Here is a 22,027-nt window from a genome sequence, read left to right on the forward strand (position 1 = left end):
AACTTTGCCACGTGTTGATTGTTCAGATGTAGGAACTGTTACAAGAGGATATGGAAGCTTCTTCACATGGATGTAATCAAACTTCAGATTGAATGGATGTAACATGTTTTGATGTATAAAGTTTAGTTGATATGGATATAATCAAAATCAGAGAGAGGAGTGTCAACCTGTTGGACGCGGTGATAGAACGTACGTACGGAGCGTCAGAGGAGGAGAAGAAACAGGACAAGGCGACGTCGGGATGAATCAGAGCAAGGCGGCGCCGCGCCGGGAAGGAAGGAGCAACAATGTGGTGATGCGGGAAGGAGGCACAGCGAGGTGGCGGCGCCGGGAGAAGGCACTACGAGGCTTTCTGGTTTGCTGTGTTGATCGTTTCTTGCTTTTTTTGTTATCTGTCGTGCGTTGATCGTGGAAACGGCCTGAGGGTAAAATCCGACCTAGCAAAAATGTGTTGTGGGTCTGGACATGTAAAAGAAGGGAAAAAATCAAGCTGTGGTATTCTGTCCAAGTACCAAAAAAAGATGTGCTATTTACTCAAATATAAAAGGAAAGGTGTGCTATAGGAGCAAAGTTCCACGAAAGCTGTGGCATTTTCTCAAATTGCTCAATCTTGCACGGAGATGCATATGAGAATATCATCTTTGTGCTTGTACATGCAACTATTTTCTTCTTAAGAAGAGAGACTACTTTTCAAACGTCACCATCTTGATAGAAAGAAAACCATTTTCATGCATGTTCTACGGCTCATACTGTTTTTGTTGAAATGCAATCGATTTTTCAACCGTTAGATTTTGCCCGTGGATGCATGCAATCACTGATTATTCAACTGTTAGATTTTACCCGTGGATGCATGTAAGCGTTGTGCTTTCCAATAGTTGAATCTTGAGTTACTCACTTTCCTCTCATGCTCTGGCATCGCCTGTCTGGCAACAGCCAGCGCTGTTGGTACCCCTCCTCTTTCCTTGCCGCCACCAGAGGACAGCGCCGAGCTAAGCCCACACGGCGGGCGGCAGTGACAGGGCCTTCTTCTCGCTCAATGGTGGGCGCTCACGGTGGGGGCGGCACAACCCCTTTTGTTGTGCAGCTCGATGACTGCGGCGCCATAATGAGCTGGACTTCAGGCGGTAGCTCCTCTGCGGTAGCCATGGCAAGATGGCGGCACCCTTATGCCTAGAGTTGTTCATCCACATGTGATCTACTTTGGGTCAGCGTCCCCACGCGATCTGCATCGACCGACGTCTGGAGGCCTCTGGCGATGATGCTATGGCGGTTCGCCAAACCCGGGCGGCTGTGGCCCCGTCCTCCCCCCCACCCCCCCTGTCGTGCTTGTGGCTTTGTGGGCTCCGGTGGGAAGCTTTGGTGCGCCGGGGTGGCGGGTTGTGCAAATTTTTTCTTGCGACTTGATCCAATGGGCTTGGGATGGGGTGACATTCCTCCCTCCCAGCTCATGTGTTGTTCGGCAGTCGCCTATGGCAACGTGGAGTGCAACGGGTGGTGGGCGCTAGATTTGTCGGTTCTAGCTCGTCTGCGGTTGCAGACAATGAGGGAGAATGTGGCCATATGCAGCGATGGCGTCGTTGCCATGCCAGGGACGTGCGAGCCAGTGGAGTGCTTGTCGGTCCTGGCCGAATCCTTGGGATGGTGGTTGTGTTATTCCAGATGCAAGCCTTGTCAATGCTTGTCGGCGGGCAGCGGCGGCCCTGGGCGTCACTATCCTTCTTAGAGGCACCGTCGAGGAGAACTAAGCATCCTCATTTCCCAGTTGATGATCATCGAGCGACAGTAGATCCTGCTGTAGGATCGAGCGACGAGGGTATCTCGGACATGGTTCTTCATCTATGGGGCGTCATCTTGACGATCTTTGTCCCATTTGCACTTCTTGCAGGCTGGGCGTGCATGGCATTGTCATCAGCGGGTACCCGACGAGCGGTGTGCGAGGTTAGTGTTGCATTCTAAGTTGTTTGGCAATGATGATGGTGGAAGGTGGAGAGGAATAAGCGGTGTGTGAGTTTATTTTGCTAAGTTATATGATATGATTATGTGACATTCCGGCTTAGTAGGAATGATAGACTACTCATATCACCTTTTTTCCCCATCCAAAAGAAAACTCAAAGTTAAGCATGCTTGACTGGAACAATTTGAGGATGGGTGACCGACAGAGAAGTTGGTGCGCACGGTTGACCGTTTGAAATTTCTTTTCATCAATAGCTTCATCCCGTTGATTCACATGACTTTCGTGTTGTACATTTTCTGTTTTGACGGTCGTAGATAAGTACATGTGTATCTCCCTATTATACTGTACTAAGGTGTTCGTGTGGTGTTTAGAAAAAATTCGGAGAATCCATTGCACGCGCACGTCCGTTTGAATTTCCATGGACCACTAGCTTCATCTTGTTGTTACACAGAACTTTTGTGTTGTACGTTTTTTTGTTTTGACTCCTGTAGACGAATGAATCTATGCCTATATACTCTGTTGTAACTGTGCATGTCATGTGTAGTTGTTAACTCTTAATCGTGCGGTGTATGTAACTGGACGCCGCGTATTGCGTCACCCCAGACGCAGGCCACCAGACGACGAGGGAAAATTGCTTCCCTAATGCAGCCTACCAAATTATCCACACAACATTGTTTTCTGCCTGTATTTACTTACCATGTCCTAGTTGAGTCACAGATGTCGGCAGACCAATACCGATGTAGTCTATCAAATGTCCGAAAATTGAAAGGAGCGCTCGTCCTCGCGTGGTCACGGTATCACACACCGTCCCACACCTCAAGATTTGGGAAAGGAATAAGCTCATGGGTCAGAGGATGCAACTTTAATGTACGCAGCTGGCCCACATTGCCCCGTCACGTCATTCCACGGTAACAGCCCCGACGTCCCGCTCCGTCCTGTACCCGCGTCCCAGTTCATTACCCTGCAAGAGCGTAGACTAATTCAAGGCAACAGTGTAAAGGACTCATCGCTCTGGTTATCTGGTTGTGTATGGACACTAGAAAAAAATAACCTGGTTCTGCATTGCGACTCAAGCAAACAGCTATCTCAAGATGCTGAGAATATCAGGTTCTATCACACATTAGGTGCTCCCATGCTATCATTTTTCAAAAAACATATTTACATGTTACAAAAAATTCTGAAAGTAATTATGAGTGTTCACAAGACATGTGTCTACAATCTGTACAAAATTCAAATAATTTTTTGAAATACGCATTGAGAAACAAAAAAGACAAATTCAACATGACATTATCACTAAAAGACAAAAGGTAAAATGACACTGTTCACATTCGGATTTGCCTTTTTTTTCTCCATGTGTATTTCGTATTTTAACTTGAAATTCCTACATATTGTAAACACCCACAATTGTTTTTAATTTTTTAAAGATAGTTTTATTAAAAAAAAATGGTAGCATGAGAGCAACTAATGTTTGGTAGCATAGGATATAAGATTGTTCGCTCGGTGCTCGATCTGAACGTGTACATAGCATCGATAGCCACCATAACCTATGAATGTCAAGAGCTTATGAGTTCTTTTAGCAAGACGATTATTTGTCATTGTGCTAGAGAGGCAATTTGTTTATACATGTAGTTCAAATGTATTTATATCCGAATAGTCATAGGAGTGCACGAGCTCGCCCGCTCACGGAATCACTAGGCACATGTTCTCCTCGGGAGTCGGGATATGTCGCGCAACTGTTATTTTCTACACACATATAAACATAGTTTTTCAAATACACATGAACTTTTTTCTTGAGAACCTCACATTAACTTCTTTATATCCACTCTTTAACGTACGTCCACTATTTATATTTTTTAGCACATGCAATTTACCCAAAAGAATAGACAAATCAAAAATAAAATGTAAATAAAACCAGAAAATAAAAATAATAATAAAGCGTTCCCTCCAGTAGCTTTTTTGCGAAGTGTGTTGCTAACTTTTTTCAGTTTTCCCTTAAAAAAACTTTTTCGGTTTTAGAGGAAGTGCATTCGCTCCAAAATAACTTGTTTTACATGGAAGTATTGCATCCCAACTAAAAAGAGTGTGCTTCATCCTGTAGCGACGGCATCGTTAGCTCTCCGTTACTGCACCCACCCACGTCGTTATTTCATCGTACTGGCCCACGTCCACATGCGTACCTTTTCCCTGCGCAAACTCACCTGTGTTTCTGCAAGCACTGAATGCCAGCTCCAACATCACGCTATTCCATTCGTCCACCTAGCAGGAGCAAGCGAGCTCGTCCGCTCTATCGCCACTCTCATCAAATGTCTCCTTACTTCCCAGTGCATGCACGCTCCTATACTCCTGGCTTTGTGGTGTAGCTAACCTCGGATCTCGCAGCGACCGCCCAGATCCGTAGACATGCTAGCGTCCTGCACTCGCTGGTCCTTGGGTGTTGCTCACTGCCTTGCTCTGAACTTGTCAAATAGAACCCCGATACCCCAAGTCACCAGTGGATTAGTGGTATCCATCTGTACTCTCTCAGTATGGGACCAAGAATTTTTTTGGGCATTACTTAATTCTTACTTCGTTAAATTTGTATGGTTAGGGTTTTAGCAACTTCCCATCACTAGTTATCTTCTTTGGGAATCAATGCACTGACTATGTGTCATGCATTCAATTTGTCAATTATTCATGTCTCAAGTGGTTGAGTGCATGGCTTTAAAAACTAGAATGTACTAGAAGGTAATGTGCATGTAACTAGCGAGTTAAATGCTTTCATTTGGCCATTCCACTATATTCCACTTGCCTATTTTAACTTGATGATGTATTTTTCCAAAATCATTGGCACTGGCAAACTTATAATGTATTGCGAGAAGACATGTTATCATTTTCTTTTTTTTTCTGTATCCAGCAGTTTGCTTGCCATTTTATTATGCTCATACATTATACATTATTCCATGAAATACACTATTATTCAGTAGATAAGTACATTGTTCATTGAAACTTTTATAACCATAGGAAAGTAGTGCATCAGGGTAGATTCATCATTCATTTCTATATCCGCCCTGTCTTCTAGTAGTAGTAAATGGCAATATAATAATTATGTTTGTTTAGCATTTGTTGGAGACATTGCTGAGTAACGATCCACGCAGTTAGCCCAGGGTCCATCCACATCGAAAGATGGTTGTATACACACCCACCCAGCTGTGTTGCACTTGTATCCTGCACCAAATCCAATCATCAACACCCTGTTGCCTTTCTTCATCTGGCCTTTAGCCTCGATGTATGCCAACTCATACCACACGGATGCGCTCATTTGGTTTCCAAATTGATGAAACGTCATCCGCGATGGTTCAACATGCTTGTTTGATAGATTGAGTCCATGTTGCACTGAGGTGATAACCGCTGGTCCACCAGCGTGGATGCAAAAATGCTCAAATGCAAGAGAAAAGTTGGGGATGTATGGTCCAACCTTCCACCCGAAGAGCATCTTTTTGGCCATGTAGAAAAATAAAAACTTGAGGAGCTGTGATGCCGGTAAGACGAGAGGCCCAGTTGCCATGATATTGTCCTTGAGTGCATCTTCAGCGACATTCATGAGGTCTCTAGAGAGAGCAATCCCAATGTTTCCTTTCTCATCTTCTTCCTGATACACACACCGATAGGCATTATTGTTTGATGCTGTGATTGTTCGTGTGAGATGCCGAAGCTGAAACCTAGCCTTAGACCTAGAAGTAGACAAAAGCTTGGCAGCACCGCTCATACGAAGCAAGATATTAGCCAACAACATGGAACGATTATTTCCTGCATAATACGATGGCCCTATGATCTCCGTTGACACCACCAACACGTGTGAACCCCAAGGCATGACCTGTAGCATGTTGCTCGCGAGCCCCACCGCGGTCAATGATGCAGAGCATGCCATCCCTGAGAGGTCAACAATGTGGAGATCACCTCGCAATTTGTAACGGTTCACAATCATATCACTGATGGATGGTACCGAGCAAAATAAACTGCAGTTGGTGATAAGAACACCAATCGCATCGCGGTTGATGCCTGTCTTGGCCAAAAGGTCATTGATCGCTGGGAAGACAATCAACTCTGCTTCGGCACGTGCTTCATCAAGCCCGCAGTATGGCTCAATATAGCCAAGCGCAGGGGGCACGTATGTTTGATCGCTCATGTTTGAGCGCTCAAGAATAGTAGCTATGAAGTTGGTGCTAGAATCATCAAGCAAAGGCGAGAGATGTGCATGCTCGAGGAAGGTTGCCTTTGTGTATCTGAAGTTGGATCTTGGCCGGAAGCAAGCGTAGTCAACAAGGTATACGGTTTTTGGACCAAGTGCAAGGTAGGCGGTAGCCGTGGCGATCAGAAGAGCCACGACGAGTAGATGGACGGGACATATAGCAATGGGTGGCGTCAGAGACTCATGTGCAGCGGCAAACCATTGTGCAACTTTTGTGATGACGGCAGCTATGAGTGTCATTGTGGTGACGATTCTCTTGGTAGCAGGATGCTATAGTGGAAGTTAAGCAATTGTTTCCATTTATAGCAATCTGAGATGCTTGAGATTAGACCACAAACTCATGTTGTTGGGTAGTTTGATTAGTGTACGCGTGTCCACGGAACTGTACTGGTGTGAAATTTTCGGGAAACGTCACATCACTCCACTGCTAGAACATATTAATTTCCAGCAGTACCGGACTGTGCATGCCAACTTCTCAACCATATTCCTAGCATATTATTCATATTGCACGTTAGTGCGTAGCCATGTTTTCACATTACGAGACCTCACGGATTATTAGGAAGTAAGTTAAGGCATCTCCGACGCCGTGTGCTGCAAAAAAGATACTCTAAACGTCTGCGAACATGTTTGTAGACCCATACGATGAACCGACCATCCAACCTTATACCTCGAATGTGGCCTTCCGCAATATACAATGATGATTTCTGACTTGAGATAGCTGCAACCTAATTCACTTCCACGAAATAACTTTGTAAGAGCTACGACCCTTCCGCCAAATAGCTTGTGAGCGTAACCCTTCCACCAAATAACTGGCCAATTAACTATCTGCTCTCTTCGTTCCATAATATAAGAGCGTTTTTTACACTAGTGATTGGTTATTAGAAGGCCTTCCGCCTAATAATGTATTTAGTCATTAGAAGGCTTTCCGTCAAAAAATGCATGTAGTCATTAGAAGGCCTTCCGTCAAATAACTGATAGTGTTATTTTCTATACATATTGCCACATGTTTGTAGACACATGCATGTAACCGATCAATTGTGTGTTAACTTTCTACTCCCTCAGTAAAGAAAAATATGAGCTGCAACCCTTCCGCCAAATAGCTTGTTCACTCTTTCCGCCAAATAACAGTGACATTCCGTCATTCCGCATGGAGGAAGAGGAGAGAGGCTGTGGCACGGGTACGTGGTGGTTTTGGATTGGCGAGGCGGACATCCAGACTCTCGCAAACCTCCCCATCTTTGTATTTGATTTGCGGGAATTCGAACACATGGACGTATACGGCATCGCGTTGGATGACAAAAAAGGTCCGGACGCATCAGTTCAGATGTTTGCGAGCTTTTTGTGGCACGGTGTTGAAGATGCCCTTAGACCATAGATATTGATGAGGTTTTAAACGCACCAACCAACTAATTTGGGCTATCTATTTTTCTCGCATTTTCTACAACTAAGGCATATGTTTCTTTACTTCAAAAGCAAAGCAAACGATTGTTCAACCTCGGATCTCAGATAGTATGAAGTCAACATGGTAAAATCGTACATGATACTCTCTCTGCAAAGAAACTAGCACAAAAATGCCCGCGCGTTGCAACGGGAACGTCGTGGTGCAGCACGACCTAGGCACTAATGGATTAGTCTATGAAAATAATTATGTGTGTTTGCATGCTTGAGATAATTGCTGTAATTAAACCTACATGCATGAGTCACACCAATTTTCCCTTTTTTCAAGCATCCATGCAATAAGATAAGTTGTAAACGTAAATAAATTGGTAACATTGAATATAAATTATTGAGGTGGTATTAATCACAAACAGATGTTAGTTTTTTTTTCCCGCAAAAAGAATATGTTAGCTTTTTTCTTTGAGGGATAAATAGATGTTTTTTTAGGGATAAATAGATGTTAGCGCAAATGGTTTGCCCAGCTCTACCTCATACAGGAGGTTCTGAGTTTGATTCCCCACAACTCGTACAACTCTTTTCTCTGATTTTACGAGGCCCACTTGGTGTATCGTGGCCCATAAACGAACCTTTTTTCTTTTTGAAGAAAAAATAATTATGGATGGCGGGTTTTTCTAAAAAGTATAGGGGTTTTCTGCAAATATGACTGACGGACTAAGAATATATATTTGCCTTATTAGTAGGTATAGATATAAGAGCATTTAAATCACTAAAATAGTAGAAAATGCGAGGGAGTACTACTCTTATTCTTATTCATAACGCGGGCTAACCCCTAGCACACACTCCATCTAATGGACCTTATTAAGGTGGCGTTTGGTTTAAGGGATAACCAGCCACGGGATAAGTATAGCCAGTTTTAGGAGGAATATTTGGTTTGATGGTGAAGAAGGATGAGGATAACCAGATACCTGGGAATATTCCTTCAAAAGTTGGCTAAGGGGAGCCGCGAAATTCTGGCGGATGATGGCAGCCACCCACGCTCGGTGACCTCCCGAGGGAGCGAAACGTTTTCTTTTCTTCTCTCACCCCTCCCGAACGAACAGAAGATCCACACGGACAAGGCAGCGGCGGCAGCTACGATTTGGATCGGCGGCGGCGAGTCGAAGCGCATCCCCTTTCTCCTCTCTCTTCATGTTTCTATTCTCTTCCCTCTTGGTCCCGGAGCTCTGCACACACACGAGATGGCGATCTGCGGCGGCCGGGAATGGCTAGTTGCGCCTACAACGTGCCCACTACTCATGCTCGAGCGCTGACTCAAAGTCACGCTACATACACAATACATACACTGTCTCGTATACTCTAACACCCCCCGCAGTCTTGGCGGCGGCCGGCTCGATGCAAAGACCGGCCCGGAATTGAAGAAAAATATCCGTAGGCATGGCTTTGGTCATGATGTCAGCGAGTTGTTGCTTGGTGGGGATGTGAAGGACGCGAAATTCGCCAAGTGCCGCGCACTACCGAACGAAATGGATGTCGAGCTCCACATGCTTGGTGCGACGGTGGTGGACTGGATTCGCGAAGAGATAGCAGGCCGAGACGCTGTCGCAAGACCACGGTCGCCGAGCGAACTGGAAGTCTGGAAGCAGGAGCTCGCCGAGGAGTTGACGGAGCCACACGCATTCGGCAACTGCATTGGCAACGCCACGGTACTCAGCTTCGGCACTGGACCGTGACACCGTAGCCTGTCGTTTGGACGACCACAAGATGAGCGCGTCGCCGAGGTAGATGCAGAAGCGGGTGTCCGTTTCGTGTCCGCCGTGACCTATTTTCGATTTAAATTTAGGCTGGGTTTGCGTCGGCACGTACAAGGCGCAGACGCCCATCCTTGTCTTTCCTTGGCTAGTTCGTCGATGGCACAGCGGCATTTTCCCCATCCCCTCCACACTCGTCCCCCCACCTCGCCGCCCGTCGCCGCCGCTCGGTTCCCGCCGCTTAGACACGGTGGCCGCATCCACCAATTTACCCATCATATCCATCAACTTCCCCACCGCATCCACCGAGGCATGGCCGCCACCGAATTATTTTATTTTAGAACATGGCAAATCCATTACAACAACTCAAGCAGTTTTATCTCATTTGATGTGGTAATTCTGTAGCGTTCGCTGTGAGTGATTTTTTCTAGCACAGGAAAACGTTCCTTCGTTCCTCCCTGTGGTCGAGTTACCTCCCCGTGCTGCTGTCAGATGTACATTGGCATCGTTTCTTTTTGTAAATCCTTTTTCCAAAAGGATTTATCTATTGAACCGTGTGTCCAAATTACAAACTGTTTTCACTTTTGCCTTCTTGTGTTGAGATCTTCAAAATTTTGTACCTTGTTGATAGGTTTCGACAATCTTTTTGGGATCAAATCTATAATCCCAACTAGTAGTAACATGTGCTTCCAATGTCAATTATCAGAAACTCGTGCTTCCAGTGCAAACTAAAATGTGTTTTCTGCAAGAGTACAACTCTGCTCCTTGCAGGAGCACAATTGTGCTTTCAAATCTACTGGCTTGTTCTTCCGTGGAAAGGGTAAAGCACACATGTGCTCCATATAGGAGCACAACATACTTGTGTGCGTAAACCACTTGTGCTCCACACGAGAGAACACAGAAAAAGGCAAAATAGAAAGAAAAAAAGGAAAACCAAAAATCCAAAAATAGACACGAAAAAAAAAACAAAATTGAATAAAAGTAGGGGAAAAGGGAAAAGGTTAAGAAAAAATAAAATAAAAAACTAAAAACCAAAAAATGTGAACTGGTAATCATGTGTCGCGAAAGTACTAGTTTTTTTGTAAACATTTCCCCCCTTTCCCCACCCCCTCTCTCTCCTTTGTCTCACGGTTTCATCGGCATGAGAGCCACGTGCCCGGGCAGGTAAATGGCAATGTGATAATCCCCTTGGTTTAACCTTTGTTGGAAACATCCACCGGGTAACGATGGATGCCTCTAGCTCCAGGCCCATCCTCACCAGAAGATAATTGTATACAGGCCAAGACAAACCCACTGGTGTTGCATTGTTGGGGAACGTAGTAATTTCAAAAACTTTCCTACACACACGCAAGATCATGGTGATGCATAGCAACGAGAGGGGAGAGTGTAGTCCTCGTACCCTCGTAGACCGTAAGCGGAAGCGTTATGACAACGCGGTTGATGTAGTCGTACGTCTTCACGATCCGACAAATCCTAGTACCGAAAGTACGGCACCTCCGCGATCTACACACGTTCGGCTCGGTGACGACCCACGAACTCACGATCCAGCAGAGTGTCGAGGGAGAGCTTCGTCAGCACGACGGCGTGATGACGGTGATGATGAAGCTACCGGCGCAGGGCTTCGCCTAAGCACTGCAACGACATGACCGAGCTGGATTATGGTGGAGGGGGGCACTGCACACGGCTAAGAGATCAATGATCAACTTGTGTGTCTCTATGGGGTGCCCCCTCCCCCGTATATAAAGGAGGGGAGGAGGAGGCCGGCCGGCCCTAGGGGCGCGCCAAGGGAGGGGAGGAGTCCTCCTCCTAGTAGGAGTAGGACTACTCCCCCTTTCCTAGTCCAACTAGGAGGAGGAAGGGGGAAGGAAGGAGAGGGAGAGAGGGAGGGAAAGACGGGGCGCCGCCCCCCTCCTTGTCCAATTCGGACTCCCCAAGGGGGGGGGCAGCCAGCCCTAAGGCCCCTCCTCTCTCTCACACAAGGCCCATGTTGGCCCATTAGTTCCCCCGGGGGTTCCGATAACCCCCCGGCACTCCGATAATTATCCGGTGACCCCCGGAACTCATCCGGTGTCCGAATATAGTCATCCAAGATATCAATCTTTATGTCTCGACCATTTCGAGACTCCTCGTCATGTCCGTGATCACATCCGGAACTCCGAACTATCTTCGGTACATCAAAACACATAAACTCATAATACCGATCGTCACCGAACGTTAAGCGTGCGGACCCTACGGGTTTGAGAACTATGTAGACATGACCGAGACTCCTCTCCGGTCAATAACCAATAGCGGAACCTGGATGCTCATATTGGTTCCTACATATTCTACCAAGATCTTTATCGGTCAAACCGCATAACAATATACATTGTTCCCTTTGTCATCGGTATGTTACTTGCCCGAGATTCGATCGTCGGTATCTCAATACCTAGTTCAATCTCATTACCAGCATGTCTCTTTACTCGTTCCGTAATGCATCATCCCGCAACTAACTCATTAGTTACATTGCTTGCAAGGCTTATAGTGATGTGCATTACCAAGAGGGCCCAGAGATACCTCTCCGACAATCGGAGTGACAAATCCTAATCTCGATCTATGCCAACTCAACAAGTACCATCGGAGACACATGTAGAACACCTTTATAATCACCCAGTTACGTTGTGACGTTTGGTAGCACACAAAGTGTTTCTCCGGTATTCGGGAGTTGCATAATCTCATAGTCATAGGAACATGTATAAGTCATGAAGAAAGCAATAGCAATATACTAAACGATCAAGTGCTAAGCTAACGGAATGGGTCAAGTCAATCACATCATTCTCTAATGATGTGATCCCGTTAATCAAATGACAACTCATGTCTATGGTTAGGAAACTTAACCATCTTTGATTCAACGAGCTAGTCAAGTAGAGGCATACTAGTGACACTCTGTTTGTCTATGTATCCACACATGTACTAAGTTTCCGGTTAATACAATTCTAGCATGAATAATAAACATTTATCATGATATAAGGAAATATAAATAACAACTTTATTATTGCCTCTAGGGCATATTTCCTTCATGCATTTGTACCCAGCACCAAATCCGATCATCCACACCTTGTTGCCTTTCTTCGTCTGTCCTTTAGCTTGAATGTATGCCAATTCATATGGCACTGACGCTTTCGACTAGTTTTCGAACAAATATATTATTATTGGCGATGGCTCAGCGTGGTTGTCTGATAGATTAAGGCCATGTTGTATTGAGGTGATAACTGTCGGTCCACCGACGTGGATGTAGAAATGCTGAAAAACAGTGCAAAAGTTGAGGATGTACGATTTGTTCTTCCTCCAGTGGAGGGCCTTTTTGGCCACACAGAAGATCGAAAACTTGAGAAACTCATATGCCAGTAGGACAAGATGTCTGGTTGCTATGATATTGGCCTTGAGTGCATCCCCTGCGACAACCATAAGGTCTTTAGAGAGAACAAACCCTATGCTACCCTTCTGATCTTCCTCTTGATACACACAATGATAGGCTGAGTTTTTGGCCGCATTGACCGTTTGCGTGAAATGCCCAAGACGAAACCAAGCATTGGACCTAGAAGTCGACAACAATTTTGCCATGTCACCCGTGCGGTACAAGATATTAACCAAATGTATGGAACACTTATTCCTCAAATAGTAGCACGACACAGTGGTCTCCGTTGACGCCACCAATGTGTGCGACTCTGAAGGCATGACCTGCAGGATGCTGTTCACGAGCGCCACCACTGTCACCGACACAGAGCATACCATCCCCGAGAGGTTCATGATGCAGAGATCACTTTGCAACTTGTATCACTTCACGATCGTATCTGAGTTGGATGGTACCGGACAAAACTGCAAATAATGAAAAGAACTCTGATTGCTTCACAATTAATGCACGTCTTGTCCAAAAGATCATCTATCGCTGAGAATACAATCAACTCTGCTTTGAAGCATGCTTCGTCAAGCCCACGGTGTAGCTCTATATAGCAAAATAAGGTGGTGCATATGTCTGATTGCTCGGGCCTGAGTGTGCAAGAATATTAGTTATGAAGTTGACACTAGAATCATCAAGTCAAGGCAAGAGATGTGCATGCTCGAGGAAGGTTTCCTTTGTGTATCTAAAGTTGGAGCTTGGTCGAAAACAAGTACAATTCTAGCACAGAGTTGAAGGTAGAATATAGCTGTGATAATCAGAAGAACGATGACAGGGAGTACGTGGATGGAACAGATAGCACTGCGTTGGGGCACAATCTCATGTGCAGCGGCAAGCCATTGTTCAATCTTTGTGAGAAGGGCACCTGCGAGTGTCGTGGTAATGACAATCGGCGGGGTGAGAATGTTGGCAGCACAATGGTATGGCAATCTGAAATGCTTGAGATGAGACCATGAACTCATGGTGTTAGGTAATGTAGTGTGCGCAAACTAATGTCCGACGAGGATAGGAAACGAAGAACAAATTATACAAGGGCTTTGAATGTTTTTACACACTTTAGCTGTATGTAACGCACCTAAAAATTGAATTGGGGTCAGCCGATTTTCTGGTTGTTGATTGTTGCTCCTAAATCCGTGCACTATTTTTTTTGTGGCGTGGTATGTCTTATTTTGGGCTAGGATATTTGACTGATGTCAGTTCGGGTTAGTCTGTTCCTTCATGGGTTGAAGCCGAGTTAGCTGTGCGCCTGGGCTAGCTCTATTTAGCCCATCTAACGACTCAACCCTTCCCTCTCTCTTCCTTTGTTTTATTTCTGGTTTTTCTACTTTCATGCATTTTTGCTCCTTTTTTTTTTACTTTTTAGCTTATGCGTACTTTTTTGAATGTTAGGTGAGTGTCAATGTATTCATGCAAATGTTACACAATAAATGTATAAATTATCTCATTCTTACTTAGAAAACATCATTATTTTGATTTTGTCTTTACCTCATTTTCTTTGTTCTTTAAGGGTCATACCAATTCCTCTAATTCATTTTTCTAATGAAACTTCCTTTTTGCGAAAAATTTGACTATTATATGTTTATTCTTGTGTATTATAAAAAAGCGCATGTGTGTAAATTGTGTGCAAAGTTTTTGGTTATGTTTTTTGTTTTCTTTTTCTTAAAGGGTTATACCATTGTCACTAATTCATTCTTACTTCGAAATTTTCATTATTATTTTTTAGTTTTTACTTCATCTTCTTTCTTATTAAAGGGTATTGCAACTAATTCAATCTTCCTTAGAAAATTTCATTATTTCATTATTTAATTTTTATTTCATTTTCTTTCTTCTTAAAGGGTAATACCAATACCACTAATTCATTCTTCCTTCGAAAACTTAATATTTTGATTTAGCTTTTATTTCATTTTGTTCCTTCTTAAGGGGTAATACTATTGCCGCGAATTAATTCTTTCGTAGAAAAAAATATTTTCATTTTAATTTTGTTTTAGTTTTTATTTTATTTTCTTTCTTTGTTAATGGTAATACCAATGCCACTAATTTTTTTCCTTTTTAGGAAACTTTCATTTTTGCAAAAAATGCACTATTATTTCCATATACTTGCATATTTTAAAAATGTACCTTTTTGTGTAAATTGTGTGCAAAAAATTTCATTATTTGGTTTACTTTGTATTCTCTTTCTTCTTTCAGGTTAATACCAATGCCACTAGTTCATTATTTCTTAGGAAATTTGTTTTTTGTGAAATTCCATTATTACATGCTTATACTTGCATATTATGAGAAAGTGCAATTTTTGTCATTATTATTTAAAACTTTTAAATTTTATTTCTTCTTAGAAGGTAATACCAATGCCACTAATTCATTCTTAATTAGAAAAAAAGTTTACTTTGATTTTGTTTTAGTTTGTATTCCAGTTTCTAACAATGCCACTAATTCATTCCTTCTTATCAACTTTTTTGTTGTGAAGATACGATTATTGTTTTCTTATTCTTTCATATTATTTAAACTAACAATTTTGCATAAATCATGTGTACATTTAGTCATTATTTTCTTTCTTCCTTACAAGGTATTACCAATGCCACTAATTCATTCATTCTTAGAAAACTTACTTTTTTACAAAATTTCCACTATTATGTGCTTATTGTTGCATATTATAAAAAGTGTAAATTGTGTGCAAATTTTGTCATTATTTGTAGCCCTAGGCATTCGGTTAATTTGGTTAGGAATCATTAAATATGGTTATTTGGTAAATATGATGTTGATAATTTGGTTAATATTGTATAACATAATTTTGTTGTTCCGACCTATACAATTTGTGTGCTGTGTTGTTTTCTTCACATAGAGATTTTTATAGCTTGATATGCCTTCAAAATCATCGAGAAATAGAGTGCACACTAGCCTATCTGCTATCGCACTAATTGGTTGCAAGACTGTTAATTTTCTTCTCTTTGATTGCTAATTTGGGTTAGGTTATGCAAACTTATACTTCATATTTGGTTTGAAAGTTTCTATTAGTCTATTGAAAAAATTGACGGGCGCGGCAACGCGCGCCATCAATGGCATAGTTTACTCTAATATCTATCCAAAATCATGATATTAAATGTGTACGCTAATTTATGTAAATCCTATTCGTAAACGTTGTTTGAGCCAAGAATAATAGAAAAAAATGCACATATATCGTGGATTTCATATCTGATCCATTTTGAAGTGTCTCCTCTTTTTCTTTTACTTTCTAGACTTTCTGAAATATATCACCATTCTTTTATTAAGATGGTCAGGCGCGATAACATGCACTTTCATTCATGTTTTAGTTCTTAATTATTGTTGATCTTATATTGCAAGAGCGTTGTAGAACAAGCGCAAGGAAGTGCTGCCACAAGCTTTTGTTGAGGCCGGAATTTTCTTTCATCTAGTTTTGTGAAATCTTTCATAAAATGGTAGTCCTTATCATTTTTCACCATTCTACGGATTTTTCAATTCTAGATTGGAGTTGCAAAAGTGAAAAAGCAATGTTTCAAGACCCCAAAAGTGTGCATAAGTGCAAGGTGGAAGATCTTACTTTTGTTGGTACTCCCATTTCTATAGCTATTAGGTTTCAGGTGTGGTGGATGAATGATTAGGACTGCATGTGCTCTATGTATTTTTTGCTTTATTTGTAGGAAATGTTGATTTGTAACTCTACTATTTCCATTTTTGGTTTTCTTTCCTTCATTTCCTATGCATGTACAAGAAGCAAAATGGGCAATATATAGAGTATAGTCTACATCAGTTGTGAAATAAATAAATTTGATATCATATCAATAATTAATCTCCACTCTATATTGTTCAATTTTTTATGTAAACCTGCCAGCTTATTTGTATTGTATGGCACTATATTTAGCTCATACCAACAAATATTATAAAGAATAGACCTGCCAGTTCACTTCATTTGCAATCAGGTGATTGGTAGAACTTGGTTCATTATCTGAATACGCCTCCTATAACTTGTTTCTAGACTGTTGCTTATAGCATGCCTGAATTCTAAAATGGCTTTGATTTTTTCTTTCCAAAAAAGGTTTATATTTTGTGAACCATTTCAGTTCAGTTCGCTTAATCTCTCGAGAATTTGATGGTGTGGTATGTTCGCATTATTCAGGTGCCTCATGGTGTTGGCTCTTGTTAGGAGTGAGTTTTGTGATGTGCGCAACAAGTTCCGGACTATGATGCAGGTGGCTCCTTATGTGCCTATCTACAGCTATGGAGTCTAGGGGCTGTACTCTAGTTGTCTATCTAAGATTAATCTGGTCTAAAATATATTTAAGTGTATTGGTCTACTACAACTTTTGTTAGTTCAGCAATCTACTAAGATGATCCTTGTGCAAGGATATTTAGATTGTAGTTGGTAACTAATTATGCAAATTCGGTGATCTATCTATTTCTTTCACTTTAGATCAGTTGTTTGAATTTACTAGCACATAATGTTTAGTGCATTGCAAAATTAACTTTTACACAAAAACCTATTTGCACAGTTAGCTTCTGAAGATTTTGCATGTTCGAGTATATGGAGATCCATGTGAGAAGCCTTCTATTCCCGTTTTTCTTTTTAAGGGGCATTGAAATAGCTACAGATATGACCCTTTAAAGCTATGGATATTTCAACAAGTAAACGAGCAAAACAATTATCGTTCGCCAGATAGTTATCATGTGTTGATTTATCTTATAATGAAATTCCATTGTCTAAGGCAAATTCATGTCCCTTCCAGTTACGTATGTGCTCAGTCTAATTAAGCGTTTTAAGTAGCTTTCTCTTCCAATCAGTTATTATTTCTACATTTCTATAATATTTTGTCGTATATGTCATATGTGATTTATCTTTGTTCTTATATGGCTGACTTGCAAAAGAAATCATAGGTAAACCAAAGAAATAGTCTTAGTAGATATCAAAGATAAGCTAAAGTGAAAGTGGGTATTTTTGTTCGATGTTCTTGAACCAATTCGCTAATCCTTTTTTCATCGTGGTTCTGTTTTGCAGATTGAAATAAGGAATTGGAACTGCAACATCCTGAAATACTTGACAAACTACAGGAAGAAACATCAAGAACTTGCTCCCCATGAAACAACTCCACAATATCATTGTCACATGCTGCTTCATTTTCTATGAGCATAGAGATCCTCGCGATTGACCGAGACGAAGTAACTTTAGCAAAGCTTGCCCTTTACCCTACTAAAGAGTTTCTACCTTTTTTAACAGGAGTTGCCCATTTTTTATTGCTCAACATACCACTTTTGAGACGTTAAGTGCTAATGATAGTGGTTGATAAGTTGTTTTGAGTTTCGCCTTACCTGTCCACCCTAAAACGTGTTATTAGGCAATGTGTAAGTGTATAATATATTGCAACGTAAAGCTCATTGTGGTGTACATACGGCAAGCCGCACTTCCTGTCGAGTGGTTGCGCTTTTGGTTTCGAACATCCTGTAGAGTGGTCTTATGAACGCACTGAAATTGATTTTGCCTTATAGTCTCATGGTGATATTGAGCATCAATATGTCTCGCTCGTATCACAATTGAATGTTTCTTCTTCATTGTATTATTATCTTGTACGAATACATATACTAAACCTGGATTACTACTGAATTAGCATTACCTGCTTACTGAAACGTTGGGACCGACATCCTCGCGCGAAGGCGTGATCCCGATGTAGTGATGGATTGATGCACGCGGCGTACAAATAGATCAGGCTGCAGAGCCCTCCACTTGTAGGTGAGAGGTGAGGCCTCGCTGTAGGCAATGATCTTTGAAGTTGCATGCCCACACATTAGATACTTCTACCGATGCTCCAAGAAACATATCATTGGCGTCTACAAATTGCATTGACTGCACCTTTGCTATCAGCTCGATCAACTCCACCACCGCCTTTTTGTGTGTGTTGCAAATAGATGGTGCGACGTCTACAAGAGCACTCTTCACCAGCAAGAGCACCCTACAAGAGCACTCTTGGTCATGAGGGACGGTTACTAGTCCCTCTACAAGGGCACTCTTCACGGGCAATAGCTCCAGTTTTGCAACAAATCACTGGATGAACTTGAAGGTAGAGAGTAGGGCTCTGTAATTGTTATTCGTGAATCACCTTTCTCCGGGCTCATCGGATGGACCACATTGTAACCAAGACATTTACCAATTTGCCTCGTTGTGTCTACCTTTTTCTTAGTGGGCTTTATTTGGTTGGCATGCCCAATTGGCAAGAGTTCTTCGAAATTTACACGGGAATAACTGTCCTATAAGACGTGGCACACCGCTATGTTACCATCCTCCGGGAGATAAATCATCGATGGAATGAGAAGAGAAAGCAAAATGGAGAAGCTCATTCTCTCTCAAAGGCGGCTTCTTCTTTACCTTTTGTGTGCCATGTGTGGCTTTCTATTTTGCCCGATTTAATATGTATCCCTATGAACATTGATACTTAATAAAGGTTACAGATTCTTGGAAAAAAAAGACGTGCCACACTTAGCGAGAAAGCACGAAATAACCCAACAATCTAACAGCTTGAAACGACTGGAACGCGAAATCTGATGATCAGAATCTTTATGGCCACAAGTGGTCTGGAAAGTTGCCTAGTTTTACGGTTCTAAAGTTTTTATCGGAAAATATGTTTATTTGTTAGTCGGCAAAAAGTGGGGAAATTATTGCAGCAAATGGAAATTGTAGACATTCATATATACAAAGTAACTCATCTGTTCAAAAAATATTCTTGCGTATTTGAAAATTATCTGTAACATATTTGAAAAAAAAATTCATCACGATTTGTAAAATGTTCACCACATGTTTGTCAGAATGTTCATCGCATATTTTGTAAAAAAGTTCATGTATAAAGAACATAGAAAGGAAAAAAATGAACACAACTAAGAACAGAAAAAATATCTAGTAGAATCCCGAAAGAAAAAAGACAAATAAACAAAAGAATGACAGAAAAACTAGAAGAAAAAGGAAAAGAAGTGAAAAAACCCGATGAACAGCCCCACAAATGGCCCAACAAAAATCGATGAGGGGTGTGCACAATTCGTGAAAATTCTGCGTTGTAAGCATGGAATAGGAATTGCATATGGTACTAATTTTTTCCTTACAGATGAAGTATCTTCTAGTGACTCTGTCAAAACACGACGCAAATGTATCGCTCTTTTGTGAGTGATATATAGCAAACACGACGCAAATGAACGATATATAGCGTCTGCATACAGTTTCCTAGTAATGGCGATGCTGGGGGGTTTGGTTTGTCACGGTTTTTTTATCCTAGTATCACGTTTGTTTGGTTTCTTTTCTGTCTACCCTTTTTCAGTTTTTTGTGTTTTCCCATTTTGTTCAGTTTTTGTTTAAATATAATCATGCTTTGACAATAAAATAATATTTACTTTAAATTATATGAAAAACAATTAAAGGCTTGGATGTTTTTAAAAATTACACCAACATTTCTAAAACAGGTGAACACTTTTTAATTGCATGAACATCTATTTAAAATGTGTGAACACTTTACTTATTACATATAAATTCATTAATTTTACGAATATATTAAAATACACACTACGCATTTTGGTTAAACACTAAAATTTCTCTTCTAATGAAAACAATTTATATATGATTGAAAGCATGATGGGCCTATGAGCCGACAACAACACACCCACGATAGCGGGGGACAGGCCTGACCTGTACCCCCAGCAAAATCACAACGCACAGCTCTAGAAAAACAAATTCACAACACGAATGTGAACTGGGTTTTCAGGCGGAGACACCTTTATTGTAATTTCCTATGTGGCAGCGAGCACCGAAAAAACCCTAACAACCATTCTTCAAGCTAATCGAATCTGAAGTTGCCGCTGCCGGTGGGTGCCCACTGCCGAGTATGCGCCCGCCAAAGAGTCGAGACCACCTCCTAGAAGGTTCAGCGGCGTGTATGAAAGGCAGCCCAGCCAGGGGCGGTCCAGGGAAATTTGGGACCAAGGCAAAATTAAATAAATAATCTTTATACCAAACTATTTTACTTATTCATTTTTATTATTTATCATAGTTCGATATTAAGGAGTATACATTATATTGTTTAGTTGGCATAGTCAACCATATAATTTAGTTGACATAGTTAACCAATATTCTTAGTTATTAAATGATTTAACATAAATTATCTTTAATTATTTTAGTGACAATTCCTTAAATTATATAGTGCACAAATACATATTTGTATGTATGTGCATTTGTTCATCTATAATTTATCTCATTAATTATCATGTTGGAGGTTTTCTAAGGAATACTATCCAACTAATATTTTAAAAATGTTTTCTAGTGCATTATTAGGTGTGCATATTTATAGAACCTTGTAGAGTATAAATTGTACTGTTTGCAAATGTGTCACAAGTTAGATTCGTTAATAAGTTCAACATATGTATGGTACTGAAACATCACCGATTACCGATGAACATAAACATATCTCCTATTCAGTTATGCATAAATACAAATAGTTTTTTGGTATGCTCACCTAGACGTTTGGTTTCATCTGGTGTATATAATAGCTCTTGCAATTTCTAAACAAAAAGTTATCTACGATTAAACACAAAAATTAGTTTACATGCATTTCATTACATCCTATAGGATTCTATGAGAGAGAGAGACTAGCAGGCTAACTAAGTTCATAGTCGCCTATCATATCCACGGTCATCTATCAAATTGGTTGTTAATTTGATGTGATGTAAATTTTCGATTGCAAATTTAGAATTTTATTTTACACATATGCAATAATATTTTGAACTTAATAATATTTGGGGCCCAGGGCCGTCGCCCTCTTTGCCTGAACTATGGGCCGGCCCTAGACTTCCGGAGCCATCGGCTCAACATCAGCTTTGGGGAGCTCCTAATTTAGCGCCGGTTAGGAGAACTGGCGCCTGCACCGCTCGTAGGTGGGCTGTTTCTGCAGTCGGCCATAATCGTTCGTAGTCCGAGTTCCCTTTGACAACCAATAACAGGAAAGAGCTCTAGTTTACCCTTTGCTAGTATAGTATTATATACCTTATATACATTATATGAAAATAAATTCATGAAACTTTTTAAAACCATGAATTACAAAAAAAAAAAATTGAAAGATTCTTACAAATTGAAAAAAGTCATAAATTTGAGAAAACTTCACAAAATTGGAAAATGTTTTATGAAATTTTGAAATAAGTTCATCGAATATGAAAAGAGTTCGTCAAATTTGAAAAAAAAGTTCATTGAATTTTTAAAAAGTTCATCCAGTTTAAAAACAGTT

At 41.2% G+C, this 22,027-nt stretch overlaps 1 protein-coding gene and 1 pseudogene across 1 annotated transcript; both read right to left on the minus strand.

Moving 5' to 3' along the window:
• Window positions 1-5,029: 5,029 nt before the first annotated feature.
• On the minus strand, window positions 5,030-6,433 carry LOC123050334 (3-ketoacyl-CoA synthase 6-like). The gene has a single exon (XM_044473148.1). It carries the CDS (start codon window positions 6,420-6,422, stop codon window positions 5,037-5,039), a length of 1,386 nt encoding a protein of 461 aa, XP_044329083.1. The 5' UTR covers window positions 6,423-6,433; the 3' UTR covers window positions 5,030-5,036.
• A 3,383-nt stretch (window positions 6,434-9,816) lies between these two features.
• Window positions 9,817-13,726, minus strand: LOC123056028 (3-ketoacyl-CoA synthase 6-like; annotated as a pseudogene).
• Window positions 13,727-22,027: the final 8,301 nt, after the last annotated feature.

This window comes from Triticum aestivum, chromosome 2D (assembly GCF_018294505.1).
Source record: "Triticum aestivum cultivar Chinese Spring chromosome 2D, IWGSC CS RefSeq v2.1, whole genome shotgun sequence".
NCBI lineage: Eukaryota > Viridiplantae > Streptophyta > Magnoliopsida > Poales > Poaceae > Triticum > Triticum aestivum.